The 25,307-nt window shown below is 41.1% G+C and overlaps 1 protein-coding gene across 2 annotated transcripts in view; it reads left to right on the top strand.

The window, feature by feature from the left end:
* The window catches only part of LOC126320407 (solute carrier family 35 member G1-like), a 445,673-nt gene that overhangs the window by 214,062 nt on the left and 206,304 nt on the right, over positions 1 to 25,307 (top strand). The window contains exon 1 of one of the 2 annotated variants that reach the window (XM_049993924.1): positions 26 to 174. The exons of the other annotated variant lie outside the window; for it this stretch is intronic. Within the exon in view, the coding sequence (XP_049849881.1) occupies positions 125 to 174 (50 nt within the window). The 5' untranslated portion in view covers positions 26 to 124. Of the gene's footprint in view, positions 1 to 25; positions 175 to 25,307 lie in introns of those variants that run through there. 2 annotated transcript variants of the gene reach the window in all.

The following is a 25,307-nucleotide window of genomic DNA, read 5'->3' as shown; positions in this document are numbered from 1 at the left end:
CAGCAGCAGCGGCTGCGGCCGCGCCAGAAGGCGCGCTGACCGCCGCACGTGACGCACCGTTTACTCTGTTCTGCACGCCGCGTCGACGCTGCTATGTGCGCCCGCTGCTGCTAGAGAGACGAAGATGCCGCCGTTTCCGGACAAAGGGCGCGCCGCCGCCCCCGCCGCCGCCAGGTACGTCTGCCTGCGCTGTTGTCACCGCGCACCACGTGGCGGCATCAGCCGCCTCCGGGCTGCGGGGGCGTACCCCGCAGGGGGGACCGCGGCGCCGCAGTCGTGGCTCGGCGGGTGGCTCCTCCGCGCTTCCTTCCTTTCTACAGCACGCACTTTATTCTCGCAATCTCGAAGCCAGTGACTCCGCTGCAATACACATCGCTCACCGTTCCTCTACAGTTACTCGCTCTGTTTACGCGTCGGCGACTAAAAGTGGTGTGCATGCTGACAGTACTGAGCGGAGAAAGAGACGTGTTGAGGAAGTGTTCTTCTTAAAAAAAGTACAGTACAGTGACGGCGTTAATGAAGTAGCAGTGATAATACGTATCAAATATAACCGCTCTAGTTGTTAAAAAATTTCCTGTTTTACTCCACAAGCGGTCTCGGGTTTTTCCACTGGAATATGTAACTGACTTTGTAGATATAGCCAAACATTCTACCTAGTGATGCAGTGAATACTTAAATACTTTATATAACAGAAACGCCTAGATATGAAAAAGAATTATTTTATTTATTCAACGGCCAGCCGTTGTGGCCGAGGGGTTCTCGGCACTTCAGTCTGGAACCGCGCGACCGCTACGGTCGCAGGTTCGAATCCTGCCTCGGGCATGGACGTGTGTGATGTCCTTAGGTTAGTTAGGGGACTGATGACCTCGGATGTTGAGTCCCAAAGTGCTCAGAGCCATTTCAACCATTTCATTTATTTAACTTGATTTGATTAGGGGCATCAGGACTTCTCTTACACTGGACCAGGGTTCTACACCTACAGAACACTTTTTTCATCATAGTTATCTGCGAAATAACTATTGTAATACTACAAATACCGTTAAAATCATCTGAGTGTCTGAAGGGGCAGTGGCAGTAAATTATACTGACCATGAACTAAGGAAGTTCATACCTACTACAGTTGTATTACTGCAGCTGCTTCCACTAATAGTGACGATAATAATAATGACAACTGTAACAATAATGATAGTAAACACATAAAACTGAAACCAGGCACTTTTTTGAATAGTTATTTATTATTCCATGAACCGGTTTTCGAATCATTTCTGGTTTATCTTCAGACTGTTTTCTTGAAGTTTCTGTTTCAACTGTAATGCTGGATGTTGGTTTGCGACAGTATGGAAAGCACCCATAATTATGCTAGAAATAGTTATGTAACTTCCCAAAAACCATCTGAAAATATACGAAAACCGTTTCATGGAATAATAAATAACTATTCAAAAAAGCGACTGGTTCCAGTTTTATTTACATTCAGTGAACAGTCACAGGTTCTAAAATATCAATAATGGGCAAGATTAAGAATGACAATGAGGATATGAGAAGGATTTGTTGGTGAAGAAAGCATTTGTTTTGTGATATAGCGAGCACTGGACGCAGGAACTTTAAGCTAATCAATTTTTTACTGACATTAATATGTGGTTCATAGCCAATTCACTGTCAATAAACTTTGAAAAGACCCATTATATGCACTTCAGAACTTCCAAGAGATTTCCTTCTGGTGTGTGCATAAAATATGATGACATGGAAGTAAGAGAAGTTCAGAGTGTAAAATTCTTGGGATTACAACTTGATAATAAATTCAGTTGGGAACAACATACTAACGAACTGCTTAAGTGCCTAAACAAGTCTGTGTTTGCAATGCGAATGATGTCAGACACAGGAGATATAAATATACAAAAACTGGCATATTTTGCTTATTTTCACTCCATTAAGTCATATGGTATCGTATTTTGGGGTAACTCCACAAACAGAGAAAATGTTTTTTAGAGTACAGAAGCTTACAATAAGAGTAATGAGTAGTGTAAATCCAAGAACATTATGTCGAAACCTAATCAAAGAATTGGGCATATTAACCACAGATTTTCAGTATATTTATTCCTTAATAAAGTTTTTTGTAAATAATACATCTCTTTTCCCAACTAACTGCTTAGTACGCAGTATCAATACTAGGAATAAGAACAATATACATAAAGATTTAAAATCACTTACTCTTGCCCAGAAAGAGCAACGCATATTTTCAATAAGTTATCAGCAACCATTAAGAGTTTAGTTTCAGACAAGGCACAATTTAAACATAATTTAAAAGACTTTTTCGTGGCCAACTCCTTCTATACCATCCATGAGTTTCTCAACAAGTGCAGTAGACCATTTTAATGAAATTTTATTATACTTTAAAATTTGACAATACTTGGTTGTAACAGCCAAGTAACTACCAACTGTGTGAATGATGAATGTATGGAAAGCAGATGTAAGTCTTAAGTCTGTAAATAGAAATAGTGGGAGTTTAATTTTAAATCTTGTACATAATCTGACTGTTCTTAACTGAGGGTCACTGAAATGAATAATTTACTTTAAGTTTTGAGAATACTTGGTTGTAATAGCCAAAGAAACTAGCAAATGTCTGAATGATGGATTTAATGAAAGCAGATGTAAGTATTTAACTCATGTACATAATTTTACTGTTTATTGACTGAGGATCATGGAAATTAATGAAACTCAAGTTTTTCTAATTACATTTTTGTAATGTGTTTATCTGACATGTTCCACACCTAGGAGGATTCCCTCTTCTATGGGTCTATGGAATGAATAATTAATCTAATCTAATCTAAGGAGAGCGTATCACCTAAGGGTGACAAGGGACGTACAGGGTAACAAGGGCGTACAGAGACAGTGCCAATCATAACTGATGCTTTAGTACATATGTCAGTAACTGTCTTCTGAACCTGCACACGGTATTCATTTTACGCATTACGGGAAAACTAGACGCAGGTCGTATGGCAGATTCCTTATTTTGTGGGAAGCTGAAAAAATACGAAAGGTGTCATCCAGGCACTTCAAAATGTCAACGCTTATTCGGTCGATAAAATTTGCATATAAATTAAACATCAAATAATATTTAGAAGGCAGTAATTTGTCTTTTGGTTTCTTTGTGAATACTAACAAAACTTATTTTTTACTTCAGATAAGCCGACTTTTTCACAGTTCAATCAATTATATAAGAACGTAAACATATGAAAAATGTTTTCATTGGAAATTGTTTCAGTAGTGAAGAAGTTGGCGGTAATGAACAAGAGAAAGCTCGGATGTTATTTGGCTTTAGACGTCAGTTAGGCTTTTTTTCTGTCCAAGTATTCAAAAACCTGAACGACTTTTTTGTTTCAGACGTTTGGTCTTTCTTATGGAGAACATTCGTTGTTAGTTGTCAACAAAACGTTGGACGTGTGAAACAACCTTCTCATGGTGCTCCGACCTTCATCTCTGGTTGCTTTTAACAATTAACTTGCCAACATTAATGATAACTCCACTGAATTTAAATATATATATATATATATCCATTCATGGAGGTATAATCGTTGTAAGCGTGTAGTTAGTTAGTTGGTTGGTTTGGGGGATTAAAGGGACCACACTGCTATGGTCATCGGTCGCAGTTAGTTACTGGACCTATAATAGTGACTGGTTGTGAATTTTGGTTGATCTTCCTAACAGTTGTGTTTAGGCCTAAAGTAAAATGTTAAGTTTTTGTAACATGCACCCGCATTCGCTTGCTTATCAACACACTTTCACTACTGCCATTATTAATTTTAAAAAATCAACACTTGTTTACTGAATGAACTCCTTCCTTGCTACCAAATTTCTCATAACAGTCAGAAATACTTTGCCTTGGTACACTTAATCCCTACTCTTTCAGTAACTAGAGTGTCATGTACCTTCTCAATTCTATTACTTCACCTATGATAGTGGCTTATTTTACTTACCAGGCAGCACCTGCCACAGCGAAAATAATACAAACAGTACGGTAACCCGAGAGTCGTGTAGTTATGTCCCTATATGGAAACATTTTCCATTTTCTGTAATTTTCGCTTTTTATGTTGTTTGCACAGCAAAAATGGCTCTGAGCACTATGGGACTTAACTTCTGTGGTCATCAGTCCCCTAGAACTTAGAAATAATTAAACCTAACTAACCTAAGGACATCACACACATCCATGCCCGAGGCAGGATTCGAACCTGCGACCGTAGCAGTCGCGCGGTTCCGGACTGAGCGCCTGAACCGCTAGACGACCGCGGCCGGCCGTTTACACAGCAAAAAGACATAAATAATGCTCAGCTAATTGGGTTTTTAATAGCTTCCTAAATGCACGAAAAGAAATGGAAAGGGAGATTTTTGACTGCAAATCAATTTCCAAGAAAGGGTTGTTGGTACAGCGTCCACGTGGGCTCTGCAAATAAGATTGCAAGCAGGGATCGTAATTAAAGCATGAGGGACTTTGTATTCCGAAAGTTTCTTTCTCACTTCCTCGGCAGCTGCAGCAGAACACTAGTTTACCACTGCAAGTAAAGTGGGCCCATCGAGAGAGGAAAAAAGAATCTCGTTGCGAGAAGACTGCATCAAAATACACTCCATAACCAGCTATCCTCTGGCGCGGTTTCTACATCTACATCTACATCCATACTCCGCAAGCCACCTGACGATGAAAGAGATAACGTGTCATTAATATAAACGAAGTTTGTTTTTCTACATAATCTTTAAAAGAGTCATATAATTGTACGAAAATGGGGATTTTATGACATGTGGAAGATGCCGATAAGACCACTGCTTCCTCTGTTCCTAAGACGAATGTCACTCCAGCACTTTAGAATAATAAAAGTATCTAATTTCGTATACGAAGTTCTCGTGTGCTCCTTAAAATCTCCTCCTGAAAAGTTAAATGAAATTCCAAATTTTGCTTTGCCTTTTCCGTTTTTGTCTTTTACGGAAATATTGACTGGCAATGGCAAGAAAAGCGTTTCTGGAGAAATTTGCTAATATCGAGTGTAGATTTAAATGTCGGAAAGTCCTTTCTGAAAATATTTGTATGGAGTGTAGCCATGTATGGAAGTGAAACATGGACGATAAACAGTTTAGATCAGAATAGAAGCTTTTGAAGTGTGGTGCTACAGAAGGAAGCGGAAGATCAGATGGGAAGATCACGTAAATAATGAGGAGGTACTGAATAGAAGTGGGGAGAAGAGCCATTTGTGACACAACCTCACCAAAAGAAGGGAACGGATGGTGGGATAAATTCTGAGGCATCAACGGCTCACCAATTTAGCACTGGAAGGAAACGTGCAGGACAAAAATCATAGAGTAGGCTAAGATATGAATACCGTGAGCAGATTAAGAGGGATGTAGGTTGCAGTAGTTACTCGGAGATGAAGACGCTTACATAGGATTGTGTAGCATTGAGCGCTGCGTCAAATCAGTCTTCGGACTGAATACCACCACCACAACAACAACAACAATGACAACAACATGGAAATATTAACAATTAGAATATATTGAGCGTTATTTTGGTTTATATGCAGTACGAGTAACGTAAAAGTTGCTATTCAAAAAAGTACCAGCACAGCGATCGACTCCACGACCCTCAGAGTTCTGTTCCGTGCTCTTTGCGCTGCGCCAACGGCTGCCTGGTAACTGCGCAACCATAAATGGCTTGTTCCTCCCCCGACCTGCGCCAAAAATTCTTTTTTTTTTCCAAACCGTGAGCCATCTGTAGTTATGTCTTCTGTCTCACTTTCATTTGTGCCCAAGAACTGCACATACGATACGTTTGAACGAAATGGAAGTTGACGACTACTCGCTGTCTCCTTTTGGTACACACTGCAACAAAAAATTCCCTCCCTCCTTAGCGTTCCACGCTGGACGCATCATCACTCCAGGAATTGGTTGCCACTGCCTAAAAGTGTGAAAGCCACTAAGTATCCGCGTTGCGCTAAAAACCAGTATTGCAGTGCCACAAAAAAAAGAAAGTCTTCTGTAGTTATCTTCTGAATAACTTCCACGTTTTTTACTTTCATCTCTAATATTGCTGACTGTTAACGTTTATAATTGTTGTCCAAATGTTATTCAATTTTGTGTGTGACTTTCATTTTACGTCAACAGTGTAAAATCATCTGCTTATAAAGGACAGTTTGGCACACAGATGTATCAGTCAATACTACCACAATCAACAGGAGTTCCCATCTCATAATTACATCTTCTGTAAAAATACAATAAAAATCGTGGGCGAAATCCTACGATCTCTTCGTGATAGTTTTCAATAATGAAAGTCCTGACAATTTCTATTTTGTCGTGTTCATGGTAATTACAATTTGTAATGAATCAATGTAAGTTGAGAATGCATGAATACACGAGTAGTAGTTTTGGTCCAGTTTGCGGTCCGTGCCTTGGTGTTGAATTAATTAGTCTTTTTTCCCCATTTTCGTAACTGTCTGAACCATTCTTCACAGTTCAAAGGCACGCAACGTTAAACCTCTGTGCGGAAAACTGAAGGCCGGGTCGCCTCTCTGATTTCACAACGCTCGACGCGTCCTTGGGAAACCTTGAAACTTTATCGGTGTGGTTTCCTTTCACGATGATGGGGTAAACTTCACCTGAATTGACGTTGCTTTCTTTATGTATTGACGATACAAGCTGGTGTCCATATGATTCTACGCAATTACTGTACAACAAATATTATGCAATCTTCTGGATACCATAGTTGCCGTGCATTTTACGGAATTGTTTAGTTGGTGCGCAGAAATTATAATGATGTAAATTAAATGTTTATTTACGAAGGATTTCGTCGAACAGACTTTAAAATAAAATGAATGGAACTGTGTAAACTGTTTTGTTATATAACACTGACGTTATGTAACGAATACTTTTCCTTCATATATTTAAAAGCAACAAAAACACTGTTGAATATTTCGTCCGCAAGAGACGACCTTATAAGCACAGCGACTGTTGATAAATATGATTGAAACAGTTTCGCCGTCAGTCATTTGCTTATTTTGCCACTAAGCGTTTTCATGGTTCACACGATCATCTTCAGGTGGAGAATTGTTTATTTACACGGGTGCTGTTGATGAAGAGCACGGACGTCGTTTCACAGTAGCAGAACAAGGGCAGTATACGTATTCTTCGTCCTTTGCTAATGATGCAAATTATTTATATAGAAAAGGCATTTTACAGGTTAAAAACGCGAATTTCTGACAGTGAATTGCACTTACAGGAACGATGGGTGTAAAAACTTCCGATTCCTATGATTCAGAATCAGATTAATTTTCACTTTGCACATTATGCCTTACCTACGTGATTATCAGACCTTATAAGTTTAAATATGAAATTACCTATTGTATATTCGAACTCTGTAAGATAATTATCCATATATAAAATCACACCAAGATTCTTTCACAGAGTGATTTCTAGTTTATACTTTGGCATATAAAGTGCTCCTGTTATAATCTGAAGTTATAATTTAAAAAAATAACTATCTGACCGCAGCGAATTACAGACCTTTCCGCCTGTACTCCATACTTTCAAACGTGAAAACATACTTCATTTAGTTTCTAGAAAACAACGAGAACAGTTAGCGGAGTAATACCTTAATTGCTGCTTGATAGCTACGGCTGATTACGTCTTTTTTAGACGTAATCAGCCGTAGCTATCAAGCAGCAATTAAGTTTGCAGTCACAAACAAGCGTGCGATCTTATGCTGCTTAAGTTTCGAAAATATTACAGATAATGATGCAGGCGTTTCTTAGCTTCTCCAAAGTTACAAAATTCTCGGAATATCATGTGTTTAGAAGAACTTAGATGAAACCAGTTTATAACATAAGCAAACAAATACATCACTGTACACAAAACACAGCACATTTACATAACACAATATGTAAAAATATTTCCACCAATCTTCAACATTTTTTCTTAGATGTATGGGTACATCTATTCTCTGAGCGGGCAGGATTACAAAAAGAAACGCGGCAGCTGTCTAGCTTACAAAACCATACACGAACTCTCTAACTTTCGAAACAACCACAGAATGCCTTCCCGAAACATGGCAATTACTATTACGGCGTGGCACTGAATGACGTGACACAGGCCCTCTGTGTGTTCACCGTCTCTTTGATCGAAACTCGTACTGGCAAAATAAAAAAAAAATACTGGCTCCGACTCTTTTCTTTGTATATTCGCTGTTACCTCCTATATTATTCAGTGTTTCCTACGCGAGATATATGATTAATGTAGCAGAATTGTCACAACCTGTTCCTGTAGGTCTCTAAATTTACCGAACGATCCTTCCATCCATTTCCATTTCAGATCCATCAACATACGTTTTGTGCTGGCGTACGCCTTCGCCAACACACCGGTCGGCACTAGAAAACACTGTACAGCAGGCGCTGAACTAGGAGCCCCTATAACAAGATAAGACCAAGACACGACCCCAGGCTTCGCAGCAGTAATGCCCCATAGGCAGCGTGCATATCCCCTATGTGATCAAAAGTATCCGGACACCTGGTTGAAAATGACTTATAAGTTCGTGGTGCCCACCATAGGTAACGCTAGAATTCAGTATGGTGTTGGCCCACTCTCAGCCTTGATGATAGCTTACACTCTCGCAGGCATACGTTCAGTTAGGTGCTGGAAGTTCCTTGGCGAATTGCAGCCCATTCTCCACGGAGTGCTTCGCTGAGGGCAGGTATCGATGTCTGTCGGTGCGGCCTGGCACGATGTCGGCGTTCCAAAACTTCCCAAAGGTGTTCTGTAGGATTAAGGTCAGAACTCTGTGCAGGCAAGTCCATTACAGGGATGTTATTGTCGTGCAAGCACTCCGCCACAGGCCGTGCATTATGAAGAGATGCTCGATAGTGTTGAAAGATGTAATCGCAATCCCCAAATTGCTCTTTAACAGTGGAAAGCAAGAAGGTGCGTAAAATATCAAAGTAGGCCTGTGCTGTGATAGTTCCACGCAAAACAACAAGGGGTGTAAGCCCCCTGCATGAAAAACACTACCACACCATAAGACCACTGCCTCCTAATTTTACTGTTCGCACTACACAGGCTGGCAGATGCTGTTCACCATGCATTCGCCATATCCACACCCTGCCACCGGATCACCATATTGTGTACCGTGATTCGTCACTCCATACAACGTTTTTCCACTGTTCAATCGTCCAATGTTTACGCTCCTTACACCAAGCGAGGCGTCGTTTGGAATTTTCGGGCGTGATATGTGGCTCATAAGTAGCCGCTCGACCATGAAATCCAAATGTTCTCACCTCCCGCCTAACTGTCATAGTACTTGCAATGGATCCTGATGCAGTTTGGATTTACTGTGTGATGGTCTGGATAGATGTCTACCTATTACATATTACGACCCTCTTCAACTGTCAGCGGTCTCTGTCAGTCAACAGACGAGGTCGGCCTGTACGCTTTTGTGCTGTACGTGTCCCTTCACGTTTCCATTTCAATATCAGGTGGGAAACAGTGGACCTAGGGATATTTAGGAGTGTGGACAGACCTGACCACGTCCGAAGTCCGTGAGTTTCGCGGAGCGCCCCATTCTGCTCTGAAGTCACTGATATGGGGTACCTGGCAGTAGGTGACACAACAATGGACTTAATATGAATAGCGTATGTTTTCGGCACTGTCCGTATATTTTTGATATATAGAGTACATGCCGCGAAATGACCACGACGAGACATTAGAGCTGACACAGAGGCTTACCGGCAATCATTCTTCTCACTGGCCATTTGAGAGTGTAACGAGGTAGTCATTTATACATTGATAACATTAGTAGCCCTATCACGTTTCCTTGGGAACACCCAATGCTTATTTCGTTTCTAATGGACATTCACCGTCCAGCATAAAGTACTGCGGTATGTATGCTGAACATTCTTTGAGTCAATCACATGCGAATAGAGTCCGTGTCATCGCATCCTTTTTATAAGTCAGTAAAGTAGTACACATCAGAAGGCATTCTTGAAATGTAGGATTACAGAATGCGTCTGTTCAACTGTATGCGCTATTTGAAAGGTTTCGTGTCTTCACGCAAGTGGTTTGTACCGAACCCGTGCATATTCGTTGAGAAAAGATTCGTTTTCTCAAGGAATGCTCTTGGATTCTGCAACAGACTTCTTTGTCGAAAGTGAGCTGTAAATTTGTGCGTTCGCTTTTTAATTGACCTCTGCTCATTTCCAGATGGGCGGTGCTATTTTGTACGGCAAACTGCACAGAGTTCTGGTGGAAGAGCATTTATTTGCACACTAGCATTCCCTGTCAAAACAGTCCAAGACGTTGCGTAATGACAACCACTCACGATTTTATTCTTATGTAATTGATCAGCCATGACTATGAGATCCGGAAACTGGTCAGCATCTCATTTCTCAACGACAAAAAGGTTGTTATTTTTTCGGTGCATTATTTTTTCGCCTACTCACTGTGTTTACGGATAGCTACGTCTGAGGTAAGCCGTAGTATATCAAAATTTTGTCGTCAGTGACGTGTCGACCTTCGGAATATGTTTAAAATTTTCCCAGTACGATTCCGTGACATCCAGTTTCGAGTCAACAACAGCGGTATCCAGCAGGTACTCAGTATCTTCAGTCGAGACATTACGTAACCCGTTCGTATGGGGACTTACCTCTGCAACAATCTGCTTAAGCTTCGTGAATATTAACGACTGTTCTTCAGCATGAAATCCAGTCAAGCATAGACAACGTTTCAGAGACCAAGGGCTAGGGCGACCACCCTTGAATTCCATTATCTAGTAGTGAAAAGGCTGAAAACTGAACAGCTAAAGTATAAATGAAGCAAGCCACAATACCAATTATTGTAGACGGCACATTTCAGCAGTTAAGATTGCGAAAATTGTACTAGCAATTCAAGATTTCTTTAAATATGCGTACCACTTCAAAGATTAATCAGAAACACAGCCAGATAATAGACAAAACATTGCTTCATGACATTGCAAATTCGTTCGAGGGATCAAAAAATGAAATGTTCCTGGATGTGACGTTGGTTTAACAGGAATGGTTCCAGATGAAAGAATTCTACTTCAAAAGAAAGCCTCAAAAATGCTGTTAGCGAGCTAAGACATTTCTCTATCCCACTAGAAAGTAGACAGCATACATAAACCACAAGTACATCCTCCTCTTCTGGACAGTAGCCATGGTGATCACTGTGGTTATCACAAACCCACAGGGGAAGAAAACTTAACCAGGTGTGGTAACAAGCTGCAACGTCCTTTTGTGTTGTCAGTTGACGGCCATCTAAACCGAGGAGCCCTGTTACCAATGCCCGGCGGTAACGTTTATGTTCCCGCGGCACATGGTGCATCGAGGTACGTTCCCCAGTGATGGTGTCGAGACATCTTGCCCGTATTGGGATGCCACCCAGTCGTCGTCGCGTGATCGATAAACTTCTGTATGATGTTCTGCAGACGGCACCTGGAATGACAGCTCACGAAGCATGGTGTAATAATAAAGAGTTTGCCATCTTGTCTTATCCTGACCATAGTTTATTAGAGCTCTACTTTTGTTCCCGAGAGAGTTTGGCACCGAATTTGAATTTTTTTACTTCTCTCTCTCTCTCTCTCTCTCTCTCTCTCTCTCTCTCTCTCTCTCTCTCTCTCTCTCTCTCTCTCTGTGTGTGTGTGTGTGTGTGTGTGTGTGTGTGTGTGTGTGTGTGTGTGTGTAAGTTCCTTTAGCTGTTTGTGTTGCCTTTTCTGTAAAGTACCTTTAATGTAAGAAGGAAAACGAACAAAAACTTTTAGTCCTCACTTTGTTGAATCAGTTATAAACTAAAATACTTTCACTTTTAACAGTTTTCAATAAACAAAAACTCACTGATGATGACACAGAAGTGTTGAGGGTAACAAGCAGAAAACAGTGTTTGCAAAAAGGCGGAACCAATTTCCTATAATTTAACTGGAAATGTGGAAAGAAAGGACAAGAGTTGCGCATTCAAAAGATTAACTTGCAGTAGTTTCTATCGACTAAAAACAGACCTAATCCCTCCATTTTAATCTAGTCTTAAACAGAAAGCATGGAATATTATACTGTTACTTCTATGACATTAATGGTGGCAGCAAACATTGTATTGCAGCGACGCGAAACGAAACCGCGGTTTTCGCCTCCTCCAATTCGACACGTGGACGTAAACGGGATGCTACCTACAAGCCTAGCCGCCAGAAACCTGGTGAACTAAGCTTTATTACGGGGAATGAAAGTGTTACAAACTGTCGTTAGCTTCATGTGTCTATCTCTAAATCTCCAAAAGATACTAGATTGTGAATTGGAAAAAGGTGGTGTGATACAGGAAGTTCTCTGCAGGCTTCCTGCGGATAAGAAAAGACCGAGATGACCAAATAATTGAACGTCGGTAGACGACATTAGAAAGTATATACGAACTATCAACAAGGACTCATTTTGCTGTAAATCGTAATGCGTGCAAGAGTCAATATGATGACTTTATCCAACAGTGGGTGTCAAACGCTTGTGACGATGGTCAGTATAAAAAAGTTGGAAAATTCCCCATTTATCCCAAAATGTGGCGCTCGATGAAAAAATACAACCAGAATGACAAAAATCGTTCATGAGTAAGTGGAGGTAAGATCGCTACAAAAATACCCACTAAAACGCGCCCCACTGCCTCGAATAACGGTGAAGTAAATACTTTTGAAGATCCCTCACGCAGTGCCATACAAATGGCTCCAGATCGGTTGCATCACTACAGGGTATCAAACACGGAGGCAACCGCAAAATTCGGCTTCTACCGGATGCGACAAAGACTCGGAAAAAAAGAAAAAAAAAACTGAATGTACTTCGAATCTTGAAAATTAACATAGTGGAAAATCTGTGTGTTAGGTGATATGTTGTCCTTTAGTACTAAGAGTACCAAGCAAAGTGCTGAGGCTGTTGTGTTTTTGTAGAGCAACGAGAGCTTTCAAGCAAGCAAAACATTGTAGTAGTGCTTGCAGAGGCAATCTTTTTATTTTTCCTGATACCAGCTTTTAGCTGTCACGGCGTGAGTAACTAGCCCCACTATAAAGCACGTTACATAACGCGGCGTTAGGTCAGTTGCACAAGTCGGCGTCAGAGCAGGTATGCACGGACTGTGAGCCTTAATCCATAATCAGTACCGCAATTTATACAAATATTAATTTATTTAACTACTAATGGTTGGTGAATGTGTACGACTGTTAGAATAATGGGTTTGTTTCTAAAATAACTATTTCTTCTCCCAGTATTGAGTTTCTTTTTACTTATCTTTTGCACGATGCGTCTGAGGGAAAAAAGTGTTCAGTACCACTATCCCTGCAACTTAATCTTACCCAAACAAGCGGCACACGTATCAGCGCTGCAGAGGGCAAATAAAATACATTTGAGGAAAAATAGCCCGCAACAGGAAATGAACATAGTGAAACAGATTGCTGTTGCGAATGACCTCACTGCTTCCATGGCTGAATCAGTTTCAGGCAAGGTGAGGAAAGATACACAGTACGCTACAGAAGCTGAAGAGGAAAACGAAAGTGTATACAGCTACATTCTCAATACATCACAAAAGAATGCAAATATATTCCGAAACCACAAGGTAAATAAAATGGTTCATATGGCTCTGAGCACTATGGGACTTAACATCTGAGGTCATCAGTCCCCTAGAACTTAGAACTTCTTAAATGTAACTAACCTAAGGACTCCACACACATCGATGCCCGAGGCAGGATTCGAACCTGCAACCGTAGCGGTCATGCGGTTCCAGACTGAAGCGCCTAGAACCGCTCGGTCACATCGACCGGCCACAAGGTAAATATTGGATTGTCTAATCCTAATAAACCACAACATAAACTAATATATAATTTAAAGTGTAATCATGACACATATTCAGATTCCGGAGTATACAAAAGAACATGCCAAGAATGCTCCATCTTCTGTCGAGAGCACATTAGTTATACAGAGAACTTTAAAGTATACACTTACAACAGAGAAACAACATTAGAAACAGTCATAAATATATACAATAAAAGACGAAAATCTGGAAATATAAAGCAAACTGTCAAAGACTTCCACTGACTGAATATATGGATCGTTTGGAAATGACTAACTGGAAAATAATTTAGTGAATTACTTCAGATGCTTTGATTGTAATGTCTCCAAATTTTTTATTCTGTTCTCAATTTCGGTTAAGGTGTTACGTGTCTTTATTCGCTCGACTTTCCCGCTCCGCTGGCGCAAGTTGCAACCCTCTGCCGCTAAAGATACCCGAACTGCAGCGTGGAACGTGGCGGCGAGTAACGTTAACTACGTCGGTGCGTGAGAAGCAGCAGAAGCAGTGCCGGGCCACAGACGAGCGCTGAGGCGCCTGCAACAACCCGACGACACGGATTCACTGTCATCATACAGTCCAGACTTGGCCCCGTCCGATTTTCATGTGTTCCCAAAATTTAAAGAACAACTTCGAGGACTTCTCTTTGATAGTGGTGAAGTGGTACGAGCAGCGGTGACGTTGTGGCCCCATCGACAAAGTCAGACATTCTTCAGTGACGCTATCAACAACCTGGTCTATCGTTGGAAGAAATGTGTTCGCCGCCAGGGTAACTACGATCAGAACTAAATCTGTAGACATGAAGAATAAAGATGTAGTATGTTAAAGTTTATTTTACTTAAAAAGGATCAAGAGTTTTCATATAAAAAATTCGGAGGCATTACTTTTCAGCACGCCCTCGTAGGATAGCCCACGAGTGTATCACAATCTGCGGACGATCTGTAGTGTTATCTATGCCAACTATCTGTTAAACTATCTTTACGACTGTTTTGTTTTTGTAAGTTTGTTGTTTCAGCGTGTACCGAACACAGCAAGTTATGCATGGTATGTAATTTATGTGGGTTTCTGCAAAGGTGGACTTTAAGAAAACCATTAAGTAAAAGTTTATAAAACACGATCGATAATTAAAATCGTGCATGTTTACATATTATAGTAAAGAACAGAAAATGTGTAAGCACATTGAAAACATCACAAATAAATGGAATAATATACTGAAAACGTGCTGGAAAATGGGAATCATTTCGCGAAATGCATCGTATGAGACCTAAGAGATCTGACATCTGGCATCTGAAAAAGTTATTTGATAAACAAACTGAAAATTTATTTATTTGTCATTTGATCATATTGCAATGAGCCATTTATTATTATTATTATTATTATTATTATTATTATTATTATTATTATTATTATTATTATTATTATATTACTATTAGCGAATGTTGCCATTGGAGAACGATAAGCAAGCGATTTTCAGTCTTTCTTATGGTTCTTCTTATTTTCCAAATATTTCTCCATTTTCTCCCCAGTCCACTTTGGTCGGTACAGGTTTGGTTATATCTCTGGAATTTCTATTAGTTTTACTTCTGAATGTATCCCTGTCTGATATCTTTGTTACGTCAATTTTTTCTTTTGTCGAATCCTTATTAACTTTAGTTATCCAAGCTATTGATGCGTAAGGGATGTCACATAGTCGAATAAACGTTTAGGTAGTCTGTTTCCAGGTCATCTGTCTAGGTGTCCATAGAACTTCATTCGTCTCTTTCTGATGTCAGTTCCAATGATTGATACTTTTTTCTGTTGTGTCGATGGTTTGCAGTCTGTATCCGTCTCATGTGTATAGTAGTCCCACAACTTTTCTAACAATCTTTCTCTCTACTTTCTTAATTTCTTCTAAATCTAGTTTTCGATTCTTTGAGAGTGTTTCATTTGCATATGTTAGTGTCTGATTTTAGTGCCTCTTGACATGCATTTTTCGTTATACAAATTGGAAACAAGTCCGCATGCTTTCTTGATTTCTGCAATCTGTTTTTGTGCTATTTTTTCATTTCCTGTTGGTTCAATAATTTCAATACTTAAAGTTTTTGACTCTATTGATTTCATAATAATTTGTTTTAAGGTTCGGAATATCTAACTTACAACACATGAATTCAGTCATTCAAAGGAAATTTGCTGGCCAACCTTCTCTATACATTCTCCCAGGATCTCGCTTTACTTTCAAATGGTTCAAATGGCTCTGAGCACTATGGGACTTAACATCTGAGGTTCATCAGTCCCCTAAAACTTAGAACTACTTAAACCTAGCTAACCTAAGGACATCACACACATCCATGCCCGGGGCAGGATTCGACCCTGCTACCGTAGCAGTCTCGCGGTTCCGGACTGAAGCGACTAGAAACGCTGTGCCACACCGGCTGGCTTCGCTTTGCTTTACTGCTGTTTCTTCACTGTCGGTTAGAATCACCAAGTCATCTGCAAACGTTCAGTTTCCCTTGACCTCTTGCTAGTTCGATTGGTGTCCAAGGGTTTTCTTTTCTTACTATTACTTTTTGCCCTTAATTGTTTTCACTAAAATCTTACATGAGCATTCGATTTTTTCTTGTTTACTCTTTTTTCCTCTTCCCAAAACGTATTCATTGTTTGACTGTATTCTTGCTTCCTTTGTTCCCTCCGTATTATCCCTGTTTCCTTCCGTTCTTTCACTTCAAATCTCTCTAAGCGTTCTAATATCAGATGTGAGTAGTTGCGGAATGCTACCCGTTGTGTTGCATACTTTACAGTGGTTTCCAGAATTTACGGTTACTGTCTGTTCAATATTTCTGTTAAAAATACCGTTCTTTCTTTTAGTTTTCATCCTTTTCGTCCCTTCTACGAATGAAAACTTAGGTTCAACGAATACCTGTTCTTGTGCTTACGTATGCCTGCTGCCCAGAAATTTGCTGCACAGTTCGGAAGATAATTATTCTCCAGTTCTTAGTTTTCTGTATCTTTAGTGTAAGTTAACGTTCCTCTGTTAACTGTCACGTATGATAAAAGAAGATGTTGCCGTAGATTAGTGTGGGAGAAACATATCAGGATTATGGTGTAGTGTTTCTTTGTGTCGTTTGTATCAGGGTGGCTAGTAAAGTATTAGATGAGGCTCTCCCGTGGAGTTACAGGTTATTCAGTCGAGACAAGAGAATCGTAGAACAGGGAAGAAAGACTGGTGCTTTCAGGCAGTATTAAAAATGGTGTGTTTTGAATTAGAGAGGTTGAAGGGGGATGACAAAATGAGAATTTGGAAAAGGTAGCAGGTAAGAAGCAAAGGAAGAAACCTTCAGAAATCACATTTCAAATTCCGATTAGTATTCAGTTTGATTTGTTAGCTGAAGTAGGAGAAGAAGAGCCTCAACCATCTGTTCGGCAAAGTAGGGTGCAACAGGTTCGTAGAAACGACCTTGAGGAGGTTGTTAGAAAATTCAAGTAGAAAGAAAATACTGCTGCTGCTAGATAGCAATCATGGGAGAGGTGTAGGCCAAACATTGCAGTAGAAATTAAGCATGGGCTACCAGGTCACAAGCCTCGTGAAACCTCTCGCCAAGCTCAACCAGATGGTGACAGGGAAGAGTGAGGGCTTTGTTACTGAAGTAACTCAGGTACGTAGGAGGAAAAGGAACCAACCTGACTAGCAGCATAAAATACTACGTTAACGGTGATCTGGAGGAAATAGGAGCAGCAACAGCACACAGTCGTGTGGCCTTGTGGTTTGTCGAAGTCTTGCAGTGTAGAGATAATATATTCCCCCCTATACATTCAAGTTGTCTCACTAGAGACAGATCATCAGATTAGTTTGTACTTTGAGATGAAAAACAGGTAAGACTTCAGTTACGTCTGAAGGTCTTACTCATTGCAACATTAGCCCTGGAGTGCAAGTGTCCACCCACAGCACGTGCAGACCTGTTCTAGGGCCGACATTTTCAACTCACGTAACACCAAGTTATATAACTAAGTTTATAATAACACACGTCACTGGTTCTGCACATTACAAGAGATAGACTGCTAGTAAAGCAATGTGGCCCAAGTTCTACTGCAGAATTTCGACTGTGTGACATATATTTGCTCCTGACAAGCACAATAGCCTTATGCGCGATTTATATACCTATTGCTCTGAATATCAAATGTTAATAGGTTGCGGCTACCGAAGTTTATCAGAAAACGCTTTCTGCAGGTCAGATTGTTATTTCAGTTGGTGAGCCGCAAAGCGTGCGTGGGCGATTGGATGCACTACAGATTTTGCAGCTCCCCAGCGGAAAAAACCTGGTGGAGTCAGGTCCGACTTGCGAGGGGGCCATAAGATTTCGAGACGACACTCCCCCAAATAAAACCTCCAGAGGACGCACGGTGTTGTCAGCTGTATGCGCAGCGGTGCCATGATGTTGCGATCGTGAGCAAATGTTTTCGTCTTTCTTTAGATGGCCAATGAAATTGTGGCTCACCAATAACGCTCACTGTTCACGGTTTTTTTTAAAAAAAATAAATGTCTTTTAATGTACAGTGTTAGTATTTCTATCTCCACTTCAATTTTCTGATCATGCAGTGGTGTTTCAAGCACAGACGAGTATTCCCAGTTGACATTATCATCTGTCTTGTGTGTTAGCATCACCAGTCAGGGGCAACGAGGCCGCGACTGTACAGAAGGTGAGACCAAGAATATCTGTGGTGTTCCTTCCAATGAAAGATGTAAACTGATTGCTGTAACGGATTCGCTTTTCATGACCCACATGTTTGCACTGGTGTCACTTTATACACAAACAATAATCAATATTCTCCAAACCGCTTTATGAGCGCTTGCAAGCCCGATATCTTTTTCCTGCGTCAAATTGTTATTTGTTTATTTACATGTCAAGTTCCGTAGGAGCAAATTGAGGAACAAATCTCCAAGGTCACGGAACGTGTCAGTACATGAAATTACACATAGAAGGAATAACAGATAAAAATAAATGTTCGTGAACCTGAAAAAAGACAGTTCATAAGTTTAAGTAAAGGCTATCAGCAATACAATAAGAATCAGTTTAATTTTTCAAGGAACTCCTCGACAGAATAGAAGGAGTGACCCATGAGGAAACTCTTCAGTTTCGATTTGAAAGCACATGGATTACTGTTAGGATTTTTGAATTCGTGTGGCAGCTTATTGAAAACGTATGAAGCAGTATACTGCACACTTTTTTGCACAAGAGTTATCGAAGTCCGATCCAACTGCAAATCTGTTTTCTGCCGAGTATTAACCTAGTGAAAGCTGCTTGTTCTTGGGAATAAACTAATATTGGTAACAAGAAACGACAATAACGAATATACATATTGAGAGGCCAATGTCAAAATACACAGAGTAGTGAACAGAGGTCGACAAGAGGTTCGTGAACTCACACCACCAATTGCCCGAACCACCCGTTTCTGAGCCAAAAATATCCTTTTAGAATGGGAAGAGCTACCCCAAAATATAATACCACACCACATAAGCAAATGAAAATAAGCAAAGTTGACTAATTTTCGTGTGGAAGGATCACTCACTTATAATATCGTTCGAATAGTAAAAATGGCAGTATTTAGTGTTTGAACAAGATCCTGAACGTGGGCTAGAAATTTGAACTGTTCAGTTTCACTAATCATATATGCCAGTTCTGTGAAATTAAAAAGTCAGTTTTTTTGAATTGTGTGTTAAAAACTGTAAAAACTGAGTCTTTCTGTGATTTAGCGTTAGTTTATTTTCTACAAGCCATGAACTTAGATCATGTACTGCACTATTTGAAACCGAGCCAATGTTGCACACAACATCCTTTACTACCAAGCTAGTGTCATCAGCAAACAGAAATATTTTAGAGTTACCCATAATACTAGAGGGCATATCACTTATATAAATAAGGGACAGGAGCGGCCCCTGGGTCACCCCCCCCCCCCCAACCCCCACTTGACTGTACCCCACTCATACCCCACATCACAGCCATCCTCAACATTGTGAATAATGGCCTTTTGCTGCCTGTAGCTAAAGTAAGAGGTGAACCAATTGTGAGCTACACCCCATATTCTGTAATGGTCCAACTTCTGGAGCAATCTGTGATCAATGCCTTAGTTAAATAAAAAAAAATGCCAAACGTTCCAAACATTTTGTTTAGCCCATCCAGTACCTCAAAGAGAAAAGAGAATATAGCATTTTCAGTTGTTAAACGACTTCTAAAGCCGAACTGTACATTTGATAGCAAATCGTGTGATATAAGATGATCAATTCTCCGTACATACACAGCCTTTTCAATAACTTTTGCAAACGCTGATGGCATAGAAATGGATCTAAACTTATCTACATTATCCCTTTCTCTCTTTTTATAAAGCGGCTTTACTACTGAGTACTTTAACCGCTTAGGAAACTGACTATTCCTAAAGGAAAAATTACAAATATGGCTAAATACTGGGCTAACATGGGAAGCACAGTACTTTAATATTCTGTTAGATATAACCATGAGAATCCTTAGTCTTCAGTGATTTAATTATTGACTCAATCTCCCTCTTGTCTGTATCACAGTGCAGTATTTCAGACATCAATCTCAGAAAGGCATTTGCCAAGAAAGTTACATGATTTCCTGTAGAAACTAAATTTTTATTTAATTCACTAGGAATGATCAGAAAATGATTGTTAAATATTGTACATATATCTGACTTATCAGTAACAGAAATATTTTTACTGCGAACTGGCTTTACATCGTCGACCTTGTGCTGCTGACCAGGCGCTTCCGATGCAATGTGGTTGCTGTGCTCTGCTGCAGAGAGTCAGAAATGTTCAACAACTTCTGCTCGTTGAGTTCAGGTGGTCTTCGGCATGTAAGATTGAGCGTGTTTCTATAAAATTGTATGTGTACGAACCACATTACGATAAGGTACAGCTGTTTCCGACAATTCTTTTACCCGATACCTCTTGCACTAAATCTGTGTATTTATCGCCTTCTCGAAACACATTCTCAACGATAAATATACGTTCATCACCTGAAAGCACAACAGTTTAAAGGCAAATTGAAAATATAAGCACTGTAATCGCATTCAGTTGCTTTCATCAACTGTAACAGTGAAATGTTACGCAGCAGAATGAATTAAGAAACAACCGCGTGTCTATGAAAAACCAGTTCTGCCGATTTACGTTCCGCCAACTTTGTTTCGAAATTCCAAGGTAATCCACGTCCGTAGTGTGACAGGATACGGGGCACTGGCAGAAGTGCAACTGTGTGGAGGAGTTGTCAGTAGTGCTCAGGTAGCTGACTGAGCAGAGCATTTGTCCGCTGAAGGCAAAGATTCCGCGTTCGACTCCCGCTCTGGCACGTAGTTATAATCTGTCAGGAAATTTAAATCAGAAGGCATCTGAAAAGCAAAATTCCTAAAAATTCGCGATTAAAGTTTTATAACACTCTTCATCTTCTAGTTGAAGATTTACTTTTTATCTTTGTTAACAGCCAAATATGTTACCTCGAAGTTTCAGCATCTGGATTTATTTTTCAGTCAAACAGCGTGATATTTTGCAAAACAGAATTGAAAAATCCTAATCGGATGCAGACGACAATCTGGAGCAAACTTCATATGTTATAGCCACATACAGATCAGTACGTGATATTAAGGAATATATTTCTTGGGTTGATAATTTTTTTAAATTTAAATACTATAATCTGAAAATTATGCAATTTATAATGAAAAATACTTTCACATGTTATTAGGCAGAATACCAATAAACCCACTGACGACGGCGCAACTTCACGGAAACATGTTTGGTTGTTACACAAGAAGAATTTGTACTTGTTCAAGACAACGGTATTTCAATAATTTTATGATTCTGTTGCTCTACCAACACTGTTGTACGGAAGTGAATCAAAGTAAGAAGATGAGCTGTCAAGAGGTGTAAAATAACAGACAGAATCAAAAATGTTGATTGCCGAAACTAACGGAATCGTCTACAAACAATGGACTGCCTCCGGTCCAGATTGTATACCAGTCAGGTTACTTTCAGAGTATGCTGATACAATAGCTCCATATTTAGCAATTAGATACAACCGCTCGCTCGCAGAAAGATCCATACCTGAAGACTGCATTTTTACTCAAGTCAAACCAGTATCCAAAAAGGCAAATAGGAGTAATCCACTGAATTACAGGCCCATATGACTAACTCGACTTGCAGTAGGGTTTTGGAACATGTACTGTGTTCCAACATTATGAATTACACCGAAGAAAATGATTTATTGACACGTAGTCAGAACGGATTCAGAAAACATCGTTCTTGTTAAACACAACTACCTCTTTATACTGATGAAGTAATGAGTGCTATCGACAGGGGATGTCAAATTGATTCCATATTTTTAGATATCCAGAGGGCTTTCGACACCGTTCCTCACAAGCGTCTTCTAACCAAAATGGTGCCTATCACCTCAATTGTGCGACTGGATTCGTGATTTCCTGCCAGAAAGGTCACAGTTCGTAGTAACAGACGGAAAGTCATCAAGTAAAACAGAAGCTATTTCCCAAGGTAGTGTTATAGGACCTCTATTGGTCCTGATCTATATTAACGACATAGGAGACAATCTGAGTAGCCGTCTTAGATTTTTTGCAGATGATGCTGTCATTTACCGTTTTGTAAAGTTATCAGGCGACCAAAACGAATTGCAAAGTGATCTAGATAAGATGTATGTATGGTGCGAAAAGTGGCAACTGACCCTACATAAAGAAAAGTCTGAAGTTATTCACATGAGTACTAAAAGAAATACGCTGAATTTTGATTACGCGATATGTCACACAAATCTGAAAGCTCTAAATTCAACTAGGTACTTAGGGATTACAATTACAAATAACCTAAATTGGAACGATCACATGGATACTGTTGTGGGTAGAGCAAACCAAAGACCGCGATTCTTTGGCAGCACACTTAGAAGGTGCGGCAGGTCTACTAAAGAGACTGCTCACACCACGCTTGTGCGCCCTGTCCTGGACTATTGCTGTGCGGTGTTTTATTCGCATCAGGTGGGACTCAGGGATGACATCGGAAAAGTTCAGAGAAGGGCGGCTCGTTTTGTATTATTGCGAAATAGGGGAGATAGTGCCACAGACATGATACCTGAATTGGAGGGGCAGTCATTAAAACAAAGGCGTTTTTCGTTGCGACGGGATCTTCTCATGAAATTTCAATCACCAGTTTTCTCCACCGATTGCGAAAACATTGTGTTGGCAGCCACGTACTTACGGAGAAATGATCATCATGATAAGATAAGACAAATCAGGGCGCGCACAGAAAAATGCAAGTACTCGTTTCTCCCGCCCGCCGTTCGAGAGTGGAACGGTAGAGAGACAGCATGAAGGTGATTCATTGAATCCTCTGTCAGGCACTTTATTGTGAACAGCAGAGTAATCACCTGGATGTATTAGTAAGAGTTACGCTACTGGCCATTAAAATTGCTACACCATGAAGATGACGTGCTACAGACGCGAAATTTAACCGATAAGAAGAAGATGCTGTGATATGCAAATGATTAGCTTTTCAGAGCATTCACATAAGGTTGGTGCCGGTGGCAACATCTACAACGTGCTGACATGAGGAAAGTTTCCAACTGATTTCTCATACACAAACAGCAGTTGACGGGCCTAGCCTGGTGAAACGTTGTTGTGATTCATAGTATAAGGTGGAGAAATGCGTACCATCACGTTTCCGACTTTTATGAAGGTTAGATTGTAGCCTATCGCGACTGCGGTTGATCGTATCGTGATATTGCTGTTGGCGTTGGCCGAGATCCAATGACGCCGTGCTGGACCCCAACGGCCTCGTGTCACTAGCAGTCAAGATACCAGGCACCTTACTCGCATGGCGGTAACAGATCGTGCAGCCAAGTCTCGATCCCTGAGTCAACAGATGGGGACGTTTGCAAGACAACAACCATCTGCACGAACAGTTGGACGACGTTGCAGTAGCATGGACTATCAGCTCGGAGACCATGGCTGCGGCTACCGTTGACGCATCAATGGTGTACTCAACGACGGACCTGGGTGCACGAATGGATAAACATCATTTTTTCGGTTGAATCCAAGTTCTGTTTACAGCATCATGATAGTCGCATCCGTGTTTGGCGACATCGCACATTGGAAGCGTGTGTTCGTCATCGCCATACTGGCGTATCACCCGGCGTGATGGTATGGGGTGCCATTGGTTACACGTCTTGGTCACCTCTCGTTCGCACTGAAGGCACTTCGAACGGTGGACGTTACATTACAGATGTGTTACGACCCGTGGCTCTACCCTTCCTTCGATCCGTGGGAAACCCTACATTTGAGCAGGATAATGCACGACCGCATGTTGCAGATCCTGTACGGCCTTTCTGGATACAGAAAATGTTCGACTGCTGCCCTCCAGCTCTCTCACCAATTGAAAACTTCTGGTCAATGGTGGCCGAGCAACTGGCTAGTCACAATACGACAGTCACTACTCTTGTTGTACTGTGGTATCGTGTTGAAGCTGCATGGACATCTGTGCCTGTACACGCCATCTAAGCTCTGTTTGACTCAATGCCCAGGCGTATCAAGGCCGTTATTACGGCCAGAGGTGGTTGTTCTGGGTACTGATTTCTCAGGGTCTATGCACCCAAATTGCGTGAAAATGTAATCACATGCCAGTTCTAGTATAATATATTTGTCCAATGAATACCCGTTTATCATCTGCATTTGTTCTTGGTTTAGCAATTTTAATGGCCAGTTGTGTAAAATAAACGAAAATACGAATCAAAATGAAAAGGAGACACTGGTAAGCCGGGGAAACGATGGGATTTCTATAAAGGGAGTTAACAGGTAAAATGGAAAGTGAACAAGAAGGGAAAGAAACTGTGCTAAGTGTTTGTGTGCAAATGCAGTCCTGTTTTATACCGTAATTCAGCAGATGCCCAGAGAGTCTCGATGTTGGCAGGTAGCCTTCTTTTGCGAGACATCCTCACGGCTGCCTCCTACGTCCTTCTCCAAGCTAACTGCGCCACATGCTCTCGCGCCATCTGGCACCACGGCCCAGTCGGTATCTACATCTGGACACGGGCGCAGTTTTCCGTCTCGCTACCGCTGCTCCCCCTGACTGTTAGGTTGTGGTCGTGGAAGCACCGCCTATTTTTCGCAGCACCAGGGCGCCACCTGTGGCCTGTGCGAGCCTCGCAAACCGGAATGCTCGCCGTGGCCTGTGGAGGCGCGGCCGCAGAGGGGCTGCCGCCACCGGTGGCTCCGCTGCGTCACGGCACCAGCTCTGAGACACGGCGAGGCCGCCGGCCTTCCGCACGTCACGGCACCGACTACCAGCCTCGCCGGCGGTGTCCCACGGTACCTCTGCACCTGCGTCTCTGACGCGGCTGCTCGGTGCACGACGACTGCCTCTCCCCTGGACACTGAGTAGCACCAGCAGAGTGCGCGCGGCACAGACGACGACCTCACAC

This window comes from Schistocerca gregaria, chromosome 1, assembly GCF_023897955.1.
Source record: "Schistocerca gregaria isolate iqSchGreg1 chromosome 1, iqSchGreg1.2, whole genome shotgun sequence".
Classification (NCBI taxonomy): Eukaryota; Metazoa; Arthropoda; class Insecta; order Orthoptera; family Acrididae; genus Schistocerca; species Schistocerca gregaria.
This window is presented reverse-complemented; position numbering and strand designations above follow the sequence as displayed.